The sequence below is a fragment of the Gossypium hirsutum genome, chromosome D11 (genome assembly GCF_007990345.1).
Source record: "Gossypium hirsutum isolate 1008001.06 chromosome D11, Gossypium_hirsutum_v2.1, whole genome shotgun sequence".
Classification (NCBI taxonomy): Eukaryota; Viridiplantae; Streptophyta; class Magnoliopsida; order Malvales; family Malvaceae; genus Gossypium; species Gossypium hirsutum.
The window spans coordinates 57,843,374-57,865,337 of NC_053447.1; the positions used below are offsets into that span (position 1 = coordinate 57,843,374).

At 34.9% G+C, this 21,964-nt stretch overlaps 1 protein-coding gene and 1 long non-coding RNA gene across 6 annotated transcripts; both read left to right on the forward strand.

The window, feature by feature from the left end:
• Positions 1-504: 504 nt before the first annotated feature.
• LOC121223333 (uncharacterized) lies at positions 505-2,553 on the forward strand. Its single transcript, XR_005920671.1, has 3 exons — positions 505-1,372; positions 1,467-1,986; positions 2,082-2,553. It is a non-coding gene; the product is annotated as an uncharacterized lncRNA (long non-coding RNA).
• An 11,100-nt stretch (positions 2,554-13,653) lies between these two features.
• Positions 13,654-18,495, forward strand: LOC107926810 (myosin-binding protein 1). 5 transcript variants are annotated; one of them, XM_041104584.1, is made up of 4 exons: positions 13,654-13,755; positions 15,380-16,830; positions 16,914-18,008; positions 18,111-18,495. In XM_041104584.1, exons 2-3 carry the CDS (start codon positions 15,486-15,488, stop codon positions 17,981-17,983), a joined length of 2,415 nt encoding a protein of 804 aa, XP_040960518.1. In that variant the 5' UTR covers positions 13,654-13,755; positions 15,380-15,485; the 3' UTR covers positions 17,984-18,008; positions 18,111-18,495. The 5 variants fall into 5 exon arrangements, with proteins under 5 accessions (XP_040960518.1, XP_016713226.1, XP_016713225.1 ...); XM_016857737.2 differs by having other exon boundaries at positions 13,682-13,813; XM_016857734.2 differs by lacking the exon at positions 13,654-13,755 and adding an exon at positions 13,814-14,400.
• The last annotated feature ends 3,469 nt before the right edge of the window (positions 18,496-21,964 follow it).

Genomic DNA, 21,964 nt, shown 5'->3' on the forward strand with positions numbered 1-21,964 from the left:
ATAAAAAAAATTTGAGAAACTATACCCTTTTTTTTAAAAAAAATTTATCAATTTATTTTGTTTTTGGAGAGAAATAAAAATGTGTTCTACAAGGCGTATTTTCATTGCCGTTTTCACTGTTACATCAGTGAAAACACATCTTGTAAGACGCATTTTTCTTTCAACGGTAATTTTTCCAACGGCTATAAGGAGTCCAACAATCATAATTTTTCCTATATAAATCCCTCCAAATTTCATTCTTTTCAACTCAAAACTCAATACTTAGTCCTCAATTTTCAATCCTCAATTATTTTTTAAAATCCTTCTCCGAATCTTATTCTTTTTTATTTTATTTTATTCATTATAAATTGTGCAATGACAAATTAGCTTATTCGCTTGGATGATAAGCATATCTCCAATGTTCAATTACAAATGATAAGAAAATATTAAATTATTTTATTTTAAATATTTAATTATTATGTTGTCAAAATTATTAATTTTTTATGTTTATATACTCAGGCCGAAGATCGAACTTTGGAAACGTATAGAAATAATTTAAGCGAAGGTGCATCGAATGTCATTTATGAACACTTACGATATGCATAATTTCTATATGTGGCTCGCATGCTTGGTGGACTAAATTGGATCCCCTACTTATCAGTGCTTTGGTTGAAAGATAGAAATTAGACACACACACATTTCATCTTTCCTGCAGTGAGTGTACAATTACACTCGAAAGCGTTATTTTACAACTCGGTCTACCGGTTGATGGGGAAGTCATTACGAGGCCAATGACGAGTGCAGATTGGAGTGCAACATGCGAGCAACTACTAAGGAAGGTGCCAAACAAGTTTAGGGGTAGCCGGATCGAGATGAGATAGTTGGAGGACAATTTAAAAACTATTGAGGCTTTCGCGAGTGACGTTGAAAAAGAAAAAATTGCATGCGTATTCATCTTAAGGTTGATCGGGGGTTTGCTCATGCCACATAAATCTTGAAATTTTGGTACATTTAAGGTAACTACTACTACTAGCTGACTTGAAAGAAGCGAGACGACTTAGTTGGGGATCAGCGTGTTGGCAACAATGTACTGAGAAATGGGTCGAACAACGAAACCAAAAAAAGTTAAAATCGACAATTGTATGCTCATTCTTCAATCGTGGGCATGGTACTGACTACCATTTTTATGCCCCCGAATGGACCCCCTTATGAATTCTCACTCGTAATATGATAAAATTCATTTAATAATATCATTATCATTTTAATTTTTCATTGTCATAATTTTGAAATAACATATTAGTTGAATAGGTGGAACAATCTTGCGAGACAACGCAGTATACCGACCGAGCTCGAGGATATAAAACTAGCTTTAGATCAGCAAACCGAAGAGGAGGTTAGTTTATGAAGTTCAAAGTTATCGAATTTTTATTCCAGCATTTGAAATTAAATATTAGGCACATGCTAAAATTTAAAAATTTGTACTGTAGTTTGTATGGATGCCATATGCGGATCCGATGATTCAAGAATGCATCTCGGTCGAATTTTTGGCCAATCGCAACATCTAGCACATCAAAGTGTCATTGATCGTTTTTGCAACAGTCGAGATTCACGAATCTAATTGAGTGATGCAACAGTTTACGTGTACACAACGTATTCTGCCGCCACCCTAGGAGCTCAATGACCTGTACATCGACTTACGGGGGAGACTCGAGGAAGATTGACCAACATTCCATAAGAAGTATATTGAGATTTGACAACGTAGGTACGATTACTTGCCAACGCGTGAACCATTTCTCACATCGGAGTTGGCGACATCTTCAGATTACATGGATTAGTTTAGGCATAACGACAAGTTATATCTACTGTCGGCATAAGAAAGAAGTAGGCAGCGTTGTCTTAGGAGACCAAGACGAGGGCCCATCAATCCTAGGTCGGGAGAACATGCTACAGGAGGATCAACATCTACTCCAACTCCACACAATGATCTAATTGTCGTGCAACCTCTCGGTTAGTATGGTTCATATACTTTTGGTGCTAACCCACTTTATTTTACACAAACACCACAACACGCATCATCATTCACTACAAGACACTTTCTCCAGGTGTATATTTCACACGACCGCCACCCACGTACCGTATTTCATGTTAGTGCCGCCAGCAACACTGACGCATCTGGTATCGTTAACAATTCTCACCTTTTATTCGCAATTGGCCTATGCGATACCATACAGTTATCCGTTGACAGTGTCACAAGCACCCCCAACATTGTTGTTCTACCAAGGTGGGTAATCTTTGCAACCATTAACTCATACAAGGGGGATGTACGATAGGCGGCTAGGACCTAGACGCAGTCAACCACGAAGGAAGAAGATGAATATGGCGATCAACATGGACGTACACATGAAGATGAAGAAAAAAACGATGATGAGTTGCCAACCCAAATAGTACAATGGAACCCTAGGCGTGCCCGACGCCCATCCGATTGTGGCACACATTCGAGACGCCAGTAATTATGTTATTTGTATTTTTTTTCCAAATTTTATACTTTGTTTTAGATTCTAAATGTATACTTTGTTTTACATCCAAAATGTACACTTATTTACAATCTACAAAACAAATTTATTAACTTCGTTTGCTTTGTACCATATCATTTGGTGAGTTCGAATATTTTTTTTCATTTCTGTTACTTTTTCATTTATGTTTTTCTCCGTCTATTTGTTAATTACAATATTTTCAAAAAGCAAAGGTTTGCTAACAAGGTACGAGAAAAGATTAAATTTTTTATTACATATTGTAATATATCTTACTTCAATAATTACTATTAACTCACAATTTACAGAAAAAATTAATGAATAAACGAATAAGTTAGTGTTTACCAATGAATGAGTTAGTGTTTTAGTTAGCATTTCTCCTCAATGTTCCTTACAGGCGTGGACATGTTGGCTTCGTACATCCTGGGTTCCTACAGTAACCGCATAACCTCGGTGTGTCTCTCTACTCCTCAATATCCATATTGCCTCATATTCGAGTTGAGTTTGATTGACCTTTTGGCTTGCGTCAGAAGTTTTTAACGAGATGCCACAATTGTATGTGCAATCTATACGTGTTGAGGCACATGCCACAACTGTATGTGCTATGAAGTGCTTGAAATCTCCCACAGTCGCAAGTCATTTGTTGCAAGTCTATTTGGTACGTTCTCCCGGTAACTCCTTGGTCAGGTCTATGGGACTCCGTAACCTGGAATAAAGACATTGAGTTCGCTCTTTCTACATTTTTCCCAATATCTTTCAATACCGTATCGCACCAAATGTGATCACCCTTTATCTGTTCCACATATGTCTCAGCCCATTTTGCAAACAAGGTTGCTAATCGAAAATATGTTTCCTTGACCACTGAGATTACCGTTAAATGACACATTCCCTTCAATTACGAAATTAATACATTCCGCTGGGTTCATTGTCATGTGCCCGTATTATAGTCCTCCATCATACAATTGCATCCACTACTCTTTGGGTATCCCATCGAGGTACGTCGCACCTTATTAGTTTACAACCCATAGTCTCTCCAACATTTCATGGAATCGATGTTGGACGAGCTTGTACCCTGTTGATGACAATCAATATTGTATTCAAGAAATGCGACCCAAATGTATATGTTAAATTATTATACATGAAAAAAATGCCATGCACAACGTACCCATGTTAATGACATGTCATTGTTTCCAATCCTTATGATATCGACCCATGTAGTTAGACTCTATATGACATAAACAATACCTATGGTATGCATGATCCCATAGGATTGAAAGCTGATTAAATGCAGCCTGTATTCTAGTACCCCTGTCAAAAATGATGCATACATCGAGTTGCGGCACAACATGCCTTCTCAGGTTAGTAAAGAAGAAATATTTCATCTCCTAATTCTTCGGGTGTTATTGCAAAAGACATTGGCAAGATTTTTTTATTACCATCCTAAAACAACTAACAACAACCGATGCTCATATTTTCCATACATGAATGTGCCGCCAATTTGGACAAATGGTTTACAGTACCAGAATGCAGTTATGTGTTGCTTGAAAGTTTAAAAAAATGATGAAAAAGTCTTTTTCAATGGGCCAAGTGATCGACGTGATACACATGCTCCGTTACGAGGTCAGCAACGGAACCTGGTACATACCGCTCCAGTACCTGACACCATTGCCACAATTCATAGTAGGATTTCTCCCACTCGCTATGCATATTCTCCAACATCTTCTGTTTTACCAACCATGTATTGTGGTAGGACATGGTGTAATCGAACTTGTTACGAATGTGTGCAATCAAAACTGGGATTAAAATCCTAAGACTCACTTTGACTATGAGTAATATAAAATCAAATATAATGTTCGAATCCAATTTTAGATAATCGTTTGACATGCTTGAAAAACAATAAGTTGTGTCCCCATACGTAATAGAATGTCAGAAAAATGATAGAATTTGAATCGATATTGTTAACCATGATACATACCAACTGCAACACATAGATGTGGAGCGGTAAACTTCTTGATCGTCTAGAACGCTGACTTTTTCCTCACAGATGCCATGATTTTTCATAAACATCTTGTTCCATGCATTCCGTACTTCACCTCATATTTCTTAGATCGGGAGCATGTAACAATGAAGTTGACGCCAAACTGTATGCTATACCGCTTGACTGCAGCTGCAAAAGTATCTTTGGAGTCAAACTTCATCCCAACCTTTAAGTGACCGAAATTTGTTGACTAAGTCGCATGCCCTAGTCTCCTATAAGGGAGGTTTCGGAATTGTAAACCACCTTTAGCAGTAAGATTGACAGTACACATGTGGGGTAGGAGTTTGTATGTCGTGAAACCCGCATCATCCCATCAAATAATGCTCGAAGCTTTACCGTTAGATCCATCGTCTTCTAGTTTAATAAGAATGAGATTCAATTATGAAATGACTGTAATTTTTGCACTATCCAGTCCAGACTCCTCTATTGGGTCATTATTAGTTTCAGACTCCTCTTCGTTATCAACTTCATTTGCAAGTCCAATATTGGATGTGCCCTCGCCGGTCGAGGTTGTTAGAAGTAGATCATTCGTTCTTGTAACTCCGATGTCAATCTCAAAATCACTTTTGTTTGGCCCACCGAAGTAACTTGATGGCATACCCATGTGAGTGTTATTGGGTTGAACATCGACATGTCAAAGTTGAAATCAAAGGCACTGGCAAAATATCATGCATGTGTGTCATAGGATCGATGACCAAATACGTATTACTATCCTACGAAGTTGTAATCAGGGGTGAAACCAATGAATGCCTCACCATTGATGATGATTTTGGGTTTTCTTGGTAAGAGCTTACAGCAATGATGTAAATCTACCGTACAACTGTGTGGTCAGACTTTTTGCTTCTTGATCTGGCGTAGAATTTGGCAGACATAGTACAATATAGCTCGGGCCACCTTCATCCTCTTCGACAAAGTCGACATATAACTCTAGTACAACATTCCCACTAGAGCAATGTGATTCGATCACCATCTCCAACTTGTTGTCCCCTGTGATATCAAAATTGACATATCTAATGGGGTTCAATGACGTCAGATATCTACATTTCAGGCTTGAGATTCTTCTTTGGATCCCTACTTTGCGCTTAATCCTTGTCCGAAGTGTTGGAGCTGGTGCCCTAAGTGTAGTATTTTCGTTTAAGTACACTTGTAATTTTTTTGAATAGATTGGTTAATAAAACAAATTAATTGATTACATTAATATAATTTGTATAATTGTCCCCATATGGTTTTTGTACGCAAAACAAAATGGAAGCAAATGTTGCTCATTTTTTGTCTAATGTTTAACTAATATTAAGCGGTATTACGTGGCCGGATCGTAATATAGAAAGACAACTTATATTAGTAGATGAACCTAAACATGTCGTTAGTCTAATTAAAAATGAGCAAACCGATTGAAAGTCTAAAATGTCATCTATCAAGTTCAATTGGGGAGATGTTTTGTCTTAGGCATCGGAATGGATGACTCCTAAAAGATAGAGACATAGATATGATTGACTAGGCTAACAGTACAATGGACAGGACCCAAGAAGAATAGATCCTGAATCTGTTTATAGATTTATTCACTTGTTGTGTTCATAGTATGACATACCTAAATCCTGAGTGGATGATAAACTATATATGTGTGACTCGTACACTTTGATGTAAGTAAAAGCCTAAGTTCAAATAGATAATGAATCAAAAACTGGTGTTTTTGGTGTACGACTTCTATAGTATGTAGCGCCATTCACAACAATAGAATTCATAGCCTGAGACATGGGTAAATGACATCCTCTCATAGGCATTACATGGTTGATGAAAAGTAAATGTGGCCACGGGTCATTCGTCTTTGTGATGGATAACTTGATCACTATTTGATAGTGATTGAATTTTTATTAAGAGAGATGTAATAGTTACCGTGAGATAAAATAAGATCATATTGGGAGAATGAATACTATCCCAAAGAGATCAAGGATATACTATGAAGGTAACACACTTATAACAAGGTCATTGGATGAGCACTGAGTAGATGTTTTCGTAATAGTATGTCGTTAGGTAGAGCTCAATCACGATACTATAGTGGAATGACTTCGTGACTAAATGAGTTTATAATTAATAGGAGAAAAGCCGAAACTTAATTATAAATCATTTGAACCCTAATTACAAGTGTCTAATCAGTCCTTCGCTAGCTCGTTGAAATCAAAAATGAATTACGTGTTTGAATAAAAATAAACAAAATGAATAGGTAAAGAGAAATGAGAAACATTCAAAAATGATTATAATTTTTTCTGAAATGGAAAAATGAAATCATTTAGAAATGAATGTAGGTTTCCAAAATGGAAAAAGAAATGGAAATGATTCATTTGCAATTCTATATGGATTACTTAAAAATGATCGGAAGAATAATTTTATGTTTTTGGACTATTTTGAAGCCCAAAAATGAAAATAAACCATTTGGTCATAGTGAACATGTTGAGTTATGAAATATTATACATATTTTCTCAAAATTTTACCAAGGGCAAAATCGTCAAAATTTTATCGGAGGTAAAATCGTTAAAATTTTACTAGAGGTAAAATAAAGATGAGAAAATTGTTTAATATAGAATAGTAAAATTTATTTTAGGAAATATAAAAATCAAATCGGGTTGGATCATATTACAGATTACTTGGTCAAAAGGCTCAAGAAGTACTCGTAACTGGACCCGATATGAGAGAGACCCAAAACCTCTTATATAACATAAAGAGGGCAACAACCTTAGTAGAAATACTAGGGTGTGTCGTCCACCCCACTCATACTCTAAGTGAGAAGTTGTTTTTCTATTTGAAATAAACCATTACAACTCAACAAGGGTTCTACATTCTCTTCTTATAAATAGATGACATTGGTAGAGCATTAAACACAACTTTGAAAGATTGTTACTCTGTCAAAAAATATAGAGAATTTATTCTTAACTATTAAATATATTTTTCTAAAATAACAATTCTACCGGTTTCTATTAAAGAATAGAGTATTTCTATTTTCACCCCAAATAAAATAAGAAGCTTTTTCTAGTTCTGTGTTTTGATTCAATTGGTTCGAGCCCACACTCGGAGCAGTTCGTAGTAAGAGAATAGTGGAGAAGATCATTTGGTTGAAAATTAGGAACAATGAACGTTCGCTAAGTCGAAAACACAAGTATGAATTCTATTAGAGTTTATTGCTATAAATATGACAAATTAGGTTGATTTTCAAAATTTTAATTTTCTGCTATGCAATAAAACCATTTTCAAACTAGAATTTTTCCAACATAAAGCTTTTTTAACGTTATGCTCCGGTTGAATGCCAAATTTTCAAATTGGACTAATATAAAAAATGAGCCCAATTTCGATCTCACAAATTTAACCATTGTAATGGATAACAACTCTGACTCGTCTGCTTAAATTGAACCAATTAGTTTGTTCCTCATGTTTAAAACTGAGAAAATGGTAAAAAAATATAGTTCTCATCACCCAAATTAAAAGATCTATACGTAATTTAATGAATGACCTTTGCTTGGACAATAGTATAGGTACATAATTCAAGTTTTTCACGGCAACACTCTTCTCCTAATGTCAAGTATCATTATGGAAATAATCTGCTTGAAAGGTCAGTATGGAAACTCAATGATACGAACTCATCTCGCGGGTTGTGATTCAAGTCGTAGATGTGCCCAATCGTAAAATGGAGAAGCTTCGTTCAATTCAAAGTTTGAAGGAATTTGGCTAAATGAATTGATGATGGAAATGACTAAGTGAATGATGGTGAAAATTCGGCTAAGGTTTGAAGTAAACAAATCAGAATGTTGGATAGAACAAACTGTTGAACTTAAGGACAAGAGTGAACTAATACAATTAAGAGTATTGACCCGAAACTTATAAATCACTTAAGATGCTAAAAAAGAAACAAAGGACCTTGACCCGCTAACTATAGAGAGTTAGGAACCAAAGGCATCAAAAGGGGTGAACGCCACACTCGGGTTTGAGTGATAAGTTCAAAGAAACAAAGAAGACGCCACTAGCTATGCTAGATAAGTCAGCTTGACTCTTAAACGAATTTAGAGAGTTGAATAAACTCACAAATGAATTAAAATTCATAAAATGTCAAAGTGTATTATCTAACCAAAATAATGTCTTCTTACAATCTTTTATAGGCATTATTATAACTATTCAAATGCCTATTTGTGACCTTTCACCTTCAGCATTTAACTAAAGTTATTAAAATATTTAAATTCGGTTATAACTCTTAATGGACAGCCAAAGAGTCATGTCTTTTCACTTGATTCATGCATAGCTGAAAAGTCATGCATTTTCACTTGATGAAGGCTTAATAGTCCTTTAAATGTGTTGCTTGATGTCCCTTCATTTTCCCCTTAACCAAATGCCTTAATGCTTGTGTATTCATCTCTTTAATTAGCACCATAACTAGCTTTGAGTGCATGAAACCGATTAGACTTGAAGAGTCACTCTTTGTCCATTTGAAAAGTCACTATAATGAGCTTTGGGTGCTTCAATATCCCCCAAAAATGTTCCAAATATGCACTGGCAATTAAGTGACCAAATGCACACTCTTTTATGCCGAAACTGGACAGCCAATTGAATGTGACAGCATTTGATTCTTCTTGGCAAACGAACAGCCCTATTGTAGCTTTAAATATGTGACCAGCCTTTTGAACTTTCCTACAACAATCACACAATCAATTTATTTAAGAAAAATTAAACACACTATAACTTATGCATTAAAAAAAAGTAATAGCCAATTTAAATATAAACAAATTCAAACATATTTAACAACTAAGATGCTTAAATGCTTGGTTTAATTAAGATGTAAACTAAATGAACAATGAATTACTTAATGCATGACTTCATTAAAAAAAATGCAAACTTTAACTAACATGGGAGTTACATAATGCATGACATAATTTATGATGCAATCTTAACTAACACGAGAGTAACATAATGCATGACTTTATTAAATGTAGAACACATAATGCATGTCATAATTAAAAGATGTAGATCAATAATGCAAGACATTAATTAAAGATTCATTTAATAAACAAGACATAATTAAAGACTCATATTATAATAACTAAATTAACTAAAATAAATAAATCAAAGTCCTTATTCGAGCAACCAAATTAACAAAGTAAAATTAAAAGCTTCATTTTGCACTTGGGCCCCTCAAGTTTGGGCCAATCTCGGTGGCATCGAGTTGTGTCATAACATGATGTGGCTGGGATCGCATCACAAGGGATTGTATTGAGTTTATTTTATAGAGCTTGTACCCCGAGACACATCAAACGACTCCAACAACAACACATGCCCTGTGCATCACGGATTTTTGAGGTATACAGTTAAAGTTGAAATTTGTGGGGGAGAAAACGCTCCCTTACAGTGGCATTTTTAGCAAGGCAGCAATGTATGAAATTTATCCCGAGAATCCCGGGTTGCAGTAGGCTCAAAGGTAGAAGCAATCAAGTTGGGTGGGGGTTGAAACACTTAGAGAGAAAAAGCTCATTGCAGTGGGCGTTTTCAATTGACGTGGTAGTGAAAACGCTTCCTACAATGTGTGTTTTCATGCCACATGTCTGACTGATATTTTAGTGGAAACATATCTTGCAAGAAGCGTTTTCACTACTATATCAGCTGAAAACGCTCTTTGTAGGAAGTGTTTTCTCTTTGGGCGTTTCAACCCCTACCTCAACTTGATTGCTTTTGCCTCTAAGCCTCTATAACCCAAGATTCCTGAGAGAAATTTCATACATTGCAAATTGGGATTCTTGGGATAAATTAAAAAATTTCCTTTTTTTACCCCACCCCATCCCTTATATAAATGGTCGTTCTCATCCCCTACTCCAACATATCTTAGTCCCCTTTAATTTTTTTTCTTTTTCTTGCGTGTTGAAATTTCCGAGTTTAAAGATTTATTTCTCTCTGGCTTTATGGGAGACATAGTCATAGTTTTAAATTGGGTTTTGGGTTTATGGTGATGTCATGGAGCTCGGTAACCTATAATTTTCACCTGCGATGTGAGTATGAAGCCATCACTTGAGAAGTCAGGATTGCGTTACAACTCAAGGTCTAAGTTGATGGTGATTATACCATCTTGAGTTGATGTCTAACTAATGCTTTAAGTTTACAAATGCTATGCTGTCAAAGGATAGAGCATAACTGAGGCCCTAGTTAACAGTGGTTATGTGGGCATGACAACAAGCTTCTTATCATCAAAGGAGTAGCATGCTTTATAGAACTCATACGGAAGTGCGAGGAAGAAAAACACATGAGACTTCTAGTATAATCAAGTAATTCATGTTGTCCATATCCATTGAAGGCAGTGATTTTGTTAATAAAATATGTGACACCTCAATTCTGTCATAGGATATAGTAACGGGGTCGCCGCCTTTGGTGGGCATGGATAAAATGAATTACTTGATTATACTAAAACACCACTACGCTTTTCTTTCTTGTACTTCTATTTGGGTTTTATGAAGCATCCTCATTTGATGAAGAAAAACTCATTGTCGTGCCCGCATAACCATTGTCAACTGGGGCCCCATTTATGCTCCATCCATTGACATCATAACATTTGTAACACTTCAACCCAAGACTGTATAATCTTCGTTAACTGGGACCTTGAGTTGCAACGTGATCCGACTTCTCTGGTGATGGCTCCATACTTACATGGTAGATGAAATTTGTAGGTCACCCAGCTCCACAACACCACCGTAAATTCAAACATACTTTAAAATTATAACAATGTCCATCTCAAACAATGAGAAAAATAAATCTACAAACTTCTAATTTCTAACCGTAAAAAAAAAAACAAATTTAACAAAGTGGAAGCACAACTTGTAAGATGCGTTTTCCTTTCTCTTCAAAAATAGCGCAATCAATAAATTAAAAAATATATAATTTCTCTTTTTATTTTTTATTTTCAGCATATACTTAAAAAATGAGCCGTAAATCAAAGTACATTAACAAATTTACAAACTCAGGGTCTGTTTGATAGGGGAAAATATTTTTCGGAATTGGTTTTCCACATTTTACGGTGTTTGATTGTTGGAAAATGAATTCCTAAGGAAAACATTTTCCAAAACACGGGTAAAATCATCTCATCTTTCCAGAAAATGTCTTACCCCTTAGAAATCGGTAAGACATTTTCCTTGGCTCATCTATTCACTCTTGAAACCATTTCCACAGCTCCTCTCTTCACTCTCTTCACCTACCGATTGCTGCCTCATCTTCTCTGGTAGTTCACCTATTCTCTTTGCTTGCCTCGTTAGCGTGCTGGTTCACCTCTGTTGGTTTATCGAAGGTAAAATTGCAAGCTCTAGGTTAGGGGTTTCTTCTACTCGAGTTTGGTTTGTAGAGGATTTGTTGATTTCTGCAAGTTTTATTGCAAGTTTTTGTAGTAGATGTGTTTTCTGCAAATTTTTTATCTTTTTATTTTATTTCTTGTCCATAGTTTTGTGAATCAGTTTTTGGTTAGTATTTGATGCTAAGAGAAGAGTGCTTCCTTTGATACCATACTATACCATTAAAATCAGTTTCTGGGTTAACTAGAAAATGGGTAATTTGGATACTTTCATGGCCAAATCAGTTAGCAAAGAGATAGTTATGTCTTCTCTTTCAATTTTCGCTATTAAGGATGATTCTTTTTAAGAGAAAGAAAAGGTTTGGCTTCTTCATCTGTAAGTTCTCTTGACCATAAAACCCTGCCTGCAAAGCTTGCCCCTAGTCCAGTGCATTTGTACTGCCTATAAAACACAGTCGTGCCAACCCACATAAACCAACCACATCAATACAAAATTACAAACTTTAGCACCCTATCATGCATGCGTATGCTATATAGCTTCTGCAATCTTTGCTAAATTTTACCGTATGAATATAGCTTTATCAGTAACAGGTAAGCACAATATCCTTGCAAAAGCAAAATTATATTTATAGACAAAAACTGTAGCTTAGTACCGTGAAGAACCTTTAACTTAAAAAGCTTTAAAAGGCCGACAATTGGTTTATTCTCTAACAAAACACTCAAGAGTCCATTTAGAGGAAGAGATTAGATTTAGATATATAAATCACTATATTATAGCTTCAAAAAAACTTGGCTACAAGTCTACAGTCATTGTTTCATGTTTCTCTAGTTAATTGACTCTCAGCTGGAATCTTCAACACCATAGCAGGTAATTCCATGCTATCCTCCAACTTGGTCGATTTAGAACCGTCAGTGATTGGTAATTCTTGAACTTTACCGTTCTCTGTTGCTATTGAGTTCTTCTGATCTTAACTTTTGCCTCATAGCACAGTGTAGAGTCTTAAGATTATGATTACAGTTCCTATTATGTTGGGAAAAAACAAAAGAAATTTACATGAGTGAATAATGCTAAATGGAAAGGAAAATCTAAGGTGTAAAATGATGAGGTAAAATACCTTCCCAAGTGAACTTTCTCCGCTAATATAAAAGATCCCAGAGCTGCAGTGTTGATCATGCAAAGGGGACTAAAGGCAGTAACAAAAACTGGGCCTTGTTCCCTAATCACAACTCCTTGTGCATAATTATTCAATACTTGTTTTTTAACACAATTACAAATAATTTATCTGATATTAGTTTTTTTTCAATTTATATCGATCACTATTGTAGCTTAATAATTGAGTATTATTATAAATAAATTATTGCAATATATGTAAAAATAATTTAAAATATAAAAATTTATTAATATATATATTAATATATGTAAAAACAACTTTTCCGGAAATTATTTTCAAGAAATCTGTCAAACAACAGAAAATATTTTACACAGATTCAATCAAACACCAGAAAATATTTTTCAATAAATCATTTTACAGAAAAGTAAAATATTTTCCAAAAATTATTTTACAAAAAATATTTTACTGACAATCAAACAGAACTTCAGTTATGGCATTAAATTAATCAAAAGTAAAATAACTACATGGAAGAGAAAAAAGAGAAAAAAATTTTGGATCACACAGTCAACACGGTTTTGCAATTTTTCTGTCAATTTTGGTAAAAGAGAAAAAAGAAACAATTTTTCTTACATTTCAGTTAGGTTAACGGTCAAATCAAAGGAAGTCCCGAAATTCGTAAGATGAACATATCTTTGCAATAATTCAAAAAAAATAAAACTAAAAAACATATCTTTGCAACTTCCAATTATCGTCATTGGTCGGCCTCCCCTTCAATGCTTTCCGCCATTGGTCGGTTACTTAATTTCTTCACCTACAACTCATACCAATCATCAGCACTACGAAAAAAGTAACCATTTTTTTTTCCTTTCTCAAAATTTTAGAGCAACGCCATTTTCCATTCATCCTCCATAACCATATATTTTCTTAACAAAGAAGACAAACTAAGTGTTTTTCTTTTGGGTTTATTACTCCTTTTTTATTTTTTGGGTTTTTGACAGTGAATTCTTTCTGGAATCTCCCCCCCCCCTTTTTTTGTCTTTCTTCTACTTTCGGCTTTCAGTATTTTTCTGAATCAGCAGCCGACCTTTTGGTCTTTGTGGGCTGCTTATTTATTATTTTTTTAATAAAAAGAAATTTTCTCCTTATAAATCAATACAAAAAATACGTGAGAACAACGTGCATCCTTTGTTGTTACCTGTTCTTTTTTTTTTTTAATTCTTATATATAAAACTACTTCAACTTTTGTTTTCTTTCGTTTCAATAACTGTTAGATGAGTTTCATTAGACGATTTCTCCTCTGAATTTTCAGTAATTCCTTTTTTTTCTCTATTGGTTTTCTTCCTTGAGTTTCTCGCACACAGATCAGCTTTCTCTTTTCTACAACTTGTAAAAGTTTCTTTTTTGGCCTTGGAAATATCATAGTTTGACCTGCATGTATGATCCAGTTTATGTTCTTGAATTATGTTAATATGATTTAAGTTCTATTGTGTAATTGATCTTACTTTTGATTTTCTGATGGATGTTTAATTAGGTCATCTTGTGAGGGTATTGATTGAAAGTTTACACCTTTTTGTTAGCTTCTGATTTAGGCTTCTATGTTATTTGCTTATAATTTGGTTTTTAAAGTTCTTTATCCATGGTCCATACTTATCTCTCATAAGAAACTAGCTTGTCTCCTGCTATCATTTTGTTTTGTTAGTTTCTTATTTTTAGCTATTTGCATATGCCCAAAATGATTTTTTTTCCTGTTTCTTTTCTTGATTATGCTTTATAGTTTTCTTTATATGATTAAAATTGATCCTCTACAATAGCTGATTTTTTTTTATATTTGGAACTTGTCTCATTACTTTGTGATTTGGATGCATTTTATACACTTTAATATATTGGGTTTAATGAAAACAAATGATGTTCTTGGCCTAATTTTATGATGATATACCTTTTCATCTTTATGCAAGATGTATGGATATTGGTATCCTTAAGATTTCTGTGCTTGAATTTGTTTAATATAAGAACTTTAGTTCATTAGTTTGTTGTTTGAGATTTAGGGTGGGTTTGGATAGGCGATTGAGTGCGGTGCGTTTAGTTTACTTTTTGTTTCACGCTACAGTATCTAATCTCATCGCCACCGCTGTTTTTATACTAACCGCAGGTAAACGCACCGTCCATCCAAACTCACCCTTATATTTGGCAATTATGGCTATTAATCTTGTATTGGAATTTTGTTTATCCACTCTCTCTTGCATGCATAAATCTTCTATGAAAAGTGGTTTTTGAGATTTTTGATGAATGACATAGAGGCATCATGCATGATGTTGTTATCAAGAACTTTATGTCGTAGAATTTGTCTGTCAGATGATGTTTCGTTTCTTTTCGATCTTTTCTCTTATCTCTGTCGATCTTTTTCTATTGGCAGCTTTGAATCTAGCCTTGGATTATTGATTTCATTTTGGGAGTTTTGGACTTCGATTTATTTGAAGCAGTTCATTATCTTGTTCTAAGGTCGCATAATCTTCTAGGAGATGGGTAGAGGGGGTACTTCATCTGCTAACACGGGGAGAATTTCCCGTCGGTTTAGTACGGCCTTATCATCAGCCTTTTTTGAATGGCTGTTGCTTTTTATGCTCTTCATTGATGCTATAGTTTCATACCTAATAAAAAAATTTGCTCATAAATGCAAATTGCGAACCCCGTGTATGCTATGCTCAAGACTTGATCATGTTTTCGGCAAAGAAAAAGGGAAGTTTTATATGGATCTTGTATGTAATGATCATAAGTTGGAGATTTCATCCTTAGTTTACTGTCATGCTCACAACAAGCTTGTTGATGTTCATGGAATGTGCGAAAGTTGCCTTTTCTCATTTGCTACAATGAATAAGTCTAATGCCGAAACCTATCGGTTATTGGTCGGAAAGTTGGGGGATTTTGATTGTGGTCTTGAGGAGGATCCCTCACTTGGGAATCATAAACTTGGATGTTCAACTAAAAGACACTGTTCTTGTTGCAATGAGCCATGGATGCCAAGAGAGTATGTCAAAACATCGATTCAGACTCGATCGGCTGTGTTTCCGGATACTAAATTTGATCTACCTTTACCGGTTTCTGTAGGACATGGTCATGATGAGCAGAACAGAAGTAGCGATGTGTCTGTTTGGTTTCAAGCTACACATCAGAGAAAAAATCAGCCTGATACTTTATCTCATGTAGTATATTCGGAGCTTCAGATTGATTCGGAGTCAGAATCTGAAGTGAAAAACGATGCTGGCGGTGAGGAAGATGGCATAATTATCCAAACTCATCATCTAAAACAAGATCTTGTTGATCAACACGTGCAGCCAGAGTCTCAAACTTTTACTTTATCTGACAATTTTGCTTCAGAGAAATTCATGGATCCTGTTTCTGCACTTAAGCCTTCAATATTCATTTCACAATCAGAATCAGAATCAGAATCAGCCATCATTGAGCCTCTTGGCACTATACCGGCGGAATCTACTGATTTGAAACAACATGGCTTGGAGGAACTTAATTGGGAGCAAGCCAGTACCAAAATCGAGCCATCCGCTTCTTCTAAGCTTATTTCTATTGATGATGTGCCTTTATCATCGATGGACAAGGAAGCTTCTATCGATGTGTCAACAGAAATGAATCTTAGTTCCATTGATAAGGTCTCCCCATGGTCGAATGCTGGTGAAATTCCTAATCAAGGGTCGGAAGATGGTAAGCTTATTTCCCTTGATTTTCTTTCTTCGTCTCCAATCGACAATGAAACTCTGGTTGAAGTACCAAAGGAAAGCAAGAACATTTCCGTCGACAATGTTTCTCCATCAAATGTTGCTGCATCTTCCGTCAAAGAATCAAAAGAGAGTAGTAAGTTGAACTTACTAGATACACCCCTCCTACTTAATATCTGTGAGATTGTTTCGTATTAATTTAACATTTTCTGTCACTAGGTGTCATAGAAACTCCTGAAGTTGAGAAGATATCTGAGGCAAAGTGTGAAGAAATCCACGTATCGGCAGAACAGCCACTTCCACTACCTGAATCACTGGTGGAAGAAAACCGTGTCATGAATGGGAAAAGCATCCAAGCGATCAATTCATTGGACCTAAGCGATGCTTATAAGCTAGCTGTAGGTAGTAAAGGTAGACAGTTATCTGGTTTGCTTGTTGAACAATGGATTGGAAGAGATTCTTCTAGACTTAGTGAAGATTTAAAGGTCTTATTGTCGCAATTATCTTCTCGAGGGATGGAGCAATTGATGAGTGATGTAAGTCCTAGGATCGCTGCAAGTCCGAGGATTGTTGTAAGTCCAAGGATATCTATAAACAGTGATGATTTAAAAGCCTCAGATTCTTCTGCATTTAATGGAATTGAGATACTTCAAAGGAGGGTCTCATTGGAGAGAAATGAGTCTGGTTTATCATTAGATGGAAGCATTGTTAGCGAAATCGAAGGTGAAAGCGTGGTTGATCGGCTAAAACGACAGGTTGAGCATGACAGGAAACTATTGAGTGCTTTGTATAAGGAATTGGAAGAAGAAAGAAACGCGTCTGCAGTCTCTACAAATCAAGCGATGGCCATGATTACTCGACTGCAGGAAGAGAAGGCAACGCTGCAAATGGAAGCCTTGCAGCACCTGAGAATGATGGAAGAACAAGCCGAGTACGATATGGAAGCACTGCAAAACACAAACGACCTTCTTGCGGAGAAAGAGAAAGAGATTCAAGATCTAGAAGCCGAGCTAGAGTTTTACAGGTTGAAGTTCCCCAGTGAATTCATGCCGGCGGACATAGTGAAGTCCGCATACAATTTGCAAGTAACACGGGACACAATGGATCATTTAGAAGCTAATAGTATTGAAGAAAAGGCAATCTTACATACAGATACAGTTACCGAAAAGCCGAACATCGGCTCCACAGCTGAAGAAACATATCAATTATTTGAGGACACAAACAAAGTCACCATGAAGAATCCATTGTCTGAACATGAACATGGGTACCAACAAGAACTCATTCCTTGAGGCTTTATTTACAAACACTACAAAGGTAAGTACTTTGATTTTCATTGTCTGAAAATGTGAAAATGCATTTGCATGATACAAATTTCATATATAAAATATTGCTTACTTATTTTTGTTAATTTAACAGATGCCTGCAAGAGATGCTACTGGCCATGAATTGTAAAGTATTCCAGAGATTGTTTTCTCCTTAGAACATAATAATATAGGACATGATTTTAAAACATTATTGCAGAGGTTGTGTGACATGTTCATGTCATGTCTGTGTGTAAATTGCTAGCTGACATGTTTTGCATACCATCAAAATTGGAGTTGGTGAGATTTTTTTACATTTTCATATTTCTCTTGGTAATCTAAGTTTGCAGTACATTTTTTTCTTGATTTTTCTTTTTCATTTTTTAAGTTAAAATTAGTGGATTGATTTGAGTGATTGCATTTTGTAAAAGGGTTTGCTGTTTAAGTGTAAATTTAAGGGATGTAAATTAAAATAGATAAGCAATTCCAAGTTTGCTTTTGATTGGTTTTTATTGTTTTTTTACATTAATTGTTAATTCCTATAAATAATATCTGTTTTTAATTATTAATAATAAATGAAAATATTTTTTTAATAATATATAATTTCTCCTCCTAATCCATAAATAGGAGAATAATGTGTTTCAGTGTACTTGAACCCAAGTGCTTCTATATTGGTAACAATGCCCATATCAGTTGAACTACAACTCAATCGGCATAACTATAACAATACTTCAAAGCTATCGTAATGCATAGATTAACTTATATGAAGATTGAACAAGATTATGTATTCATAGTGAAATTGAATATGATAATTAATTTAAGAATTTATTTATAGCTTATTAAAATTAAAACGAATTTATATAATACTTTGATTCTTAATTACATAGTTATAATTTTTTATTTGTATAAGTTTAATATGTTGATTTTATCACTTTTGTATGTTACTATTGCATTCATGTTATTTCTATACTATGTTTATATTCATATTATCTTTTGGGAAAAATGAGTAGAAAATGCCAATTTAAAAATATATTTAACAAAATAGATCGTTTCCCCCCTAAATTTAGGGAAGTAGGTCAATTTTGGAGAGAGAAAAAGAAAACACCTTTTGTAGGACGTGTTTTTAGCATCCCTGTTACCACCTCAGTTGAAAACGTGTCATGTTGGACGCATTTTCGTCCAACGGTAAAAAAGTCTAACAGTTAATTTTTTTAAACGACTAAAAACAACTAGTTTATTTGCTATATAAACCCAAATCATTTTTTTCTTTTGGCATTCAAATTCTATTCTCTCAACTCTCTCAATTATTTAGTTATCAATTTTTCATTCAATTTCTCTCAAATTCTAGTTGTTTTAATTTTATATTTCATAATTTCTTTGATTTTAATTAATTTTTATAATAGCAATGTCGTTTATTCATTTGAACAACAAACACATTTTCGGCGTCCAATTGCAAATGGTAAGAAAATATTATTAAAATTTTTAATTTTAATTAAGTTAATTATTAAGTTAACATTATTAATTTTATCACTTTTTTATGTTTATATAATTAGACCGAATATCGGATTTTAGAGACGTACATATACAATTTAAGTGCGAGGGCACCGCATGTTATTGAACAACACTTGCAAGTGGCGGGATTTTTGCACATGTCTCATATGCTCGGGGGGACTAAATTGGATCCTGCACTTATCAGCGCTTTGGTGGAAAAATGGAGACCCAAGACATGCGCATTTCATCTTCTGTGTGATAAGTGTAAAATTATACTCGATGACATAGCTTTACAACTCGAGTTACCGGTGGATGGGGGAGTCATTACGAGGGCAGTGGACGTTCACGATTGGATTGCAATTTGCGAGCAACTATTAGGCAAGATACCGAACAAGTTTAATGGTAGCCGAATAGAAATGAAATTATTAGAAAATAATTTCTGTTGGAGATCGACTCGATTAAGCAACGAACAAGTAAAAAATAACAAAAGAAATTGAGAAATTGAACACACAAATTTAATGTGGAAAATCCCTCCAAAGAGGATAAAAAACACGGGCAAAGATAATTTTACTGTAATGATAAAAGAACAAATACTACAAAAGATGGAGATAAAAACTAAACCTCGAAAACAAAGAACTTACGTAAACACAAAATTCTCCAAAAGTGTTATGAGTTCTAATATTTTAATGGGTGTTATTTTCTAAGGTTGTAAAAGAGTCTACTTATAGGATAAATTCGTTGGTCAACTAAATTATGCTAATAAATACTAAATATATTATACTAATGAATACTAAATCTTCTAGAAAGAAAATATATTTTGTTTAACTTGACTTGCAAACAATCTCTTATTTTATTTAATAGGAATTTGGGTCACAAAACTCTAACAATCTCCACCTTGACACAAATTCTCACAACGCCATCTTTGCCAAAGCCCGCCACGGGTCTATTTGAACTATGCAGGGAATTAACTGAGTCGAATCTATGCTTAGAAGCTGGAAGACTTCTAGCCTTTAACTTGTGCACTCCAAATCAAAACTAACCCGGGTCTAATTTTCACGAACACAATACCCTAACTCTTCAAAACCTGCATCCAAAAGAAAACTTATCTTTAACGAAACAGGCATACCTTTTAACAAGTTGACTTCGACTCTGTAACGGACGAGGGACGTCCGGTTTCACCGATCACTGTAGAACCTTCCAGAATATAAAGATTGTCAGTCCTTTTAACAAAATAAGAGCTCCACGAGGCACCCTAATGTCGTTCGACTCAATGTTGATTCTATAACCTTTCAAGTCCAAAATACTCAAGGAGATGAGATTCTTTCATAAATCAGGTACATACCTGACATCTGAGAGTGTCCTAATCATCTTATCGTGCATCCTAATTTTAAAAGTACCAATACTGATTACCTTACTAGATGAATCGTTTCCCATGCACAGAACTCCACCTTCAACCGAACTGTATGTAGAGAACCATTCTTTGTTAGGACACATGTGAAAAGAACATCCTGAATCTAGGATCCACTCGGACGTAAGCTCAGAGCTATCACTCGTTGACACTAACAATAAATCATCACCGCTTTCGTCAGCCAAATTAGGACCAACTACATCTTCCTTGTTACTCTCAGTAGCCTTTTTATTTCGCAGCTTATAACAATCTGCTTTGACGTGACCTAACTTCTTACAATAGTAACACATTTTGTCTCGCTTCTTTGATGCTACCAAAACGGAAGCTTGCCTATCTACCTTGCTATCCGAACCAAACTCATTGTCGAGTTTGTCTTTACTCAACAAATGACCCTTCACATCTTCGAACGAGAGTTTGTCTCTACCATAAATCAGGGTCTCCCTAAAAGACTTGTATAAAGAGAGTAAAGAGCATAATAATAGCATTGCCTAATCTTCATCGCCAATTTTAACCTCAACATTCTTTAAACCATTCAAAAGAGTAATAAATTGACTAATATGATCTCTAAGAAACTCACATTCGTTCATGCGAAACATAAATAGACGTTGTTTCAACACTAAACAGTTAGCCAAAGACTTAGTCGCATGAAGAGTTTCTAACCTTTTCCACAAGGCGGATGATGTTTTCTCCATCAATACCTCCTGCAATACCCCATTCGCGAGGCACAACTGGATTGTAGATAGGCCTTTTCCATCAAGCTCTGCTTAATTTGTCTGATCTAGATTCCTAGGTTTTTTCTTAGTAACGACCTTTTTTAGGATTGTTTGAACTAGAATTGCCATCATCCAAACTTGCCACAGATTGAAATTTGTGGCACCATCGAACTTCTCAATGTCAAACCTTGTTGCTACCATTTCTGAATGGGTTGATCTACAAAAATTGAATAAGCTCTGATACCACTTGTTGGGGATTGACCCGATTAAGCAACAAACAAATAAAAAAAGTAGAAGAAATTGAGAAATTGAACACACAAATTTAACATAGAAAACCCTCTCCAAATAGGAGAAGGA

Excerpts from the sequence above, each read along its gene's own strand:
- LOC107926810 (XM_041104584.1), top strand. The coding sequence starts at position 15,486 with ATGGGTAGAGGGGGTACTTCATCTGCTAACACGGGGAGAATTTCCCGT. Across the intron at positions 16,831-16,913 it reads CAAAGAATCAAAAGAGAGTA|GTGTCATAGAAACTCCTGAA; the intron begins GTAAGTTGAACT and ends TTCTGTCACTAG.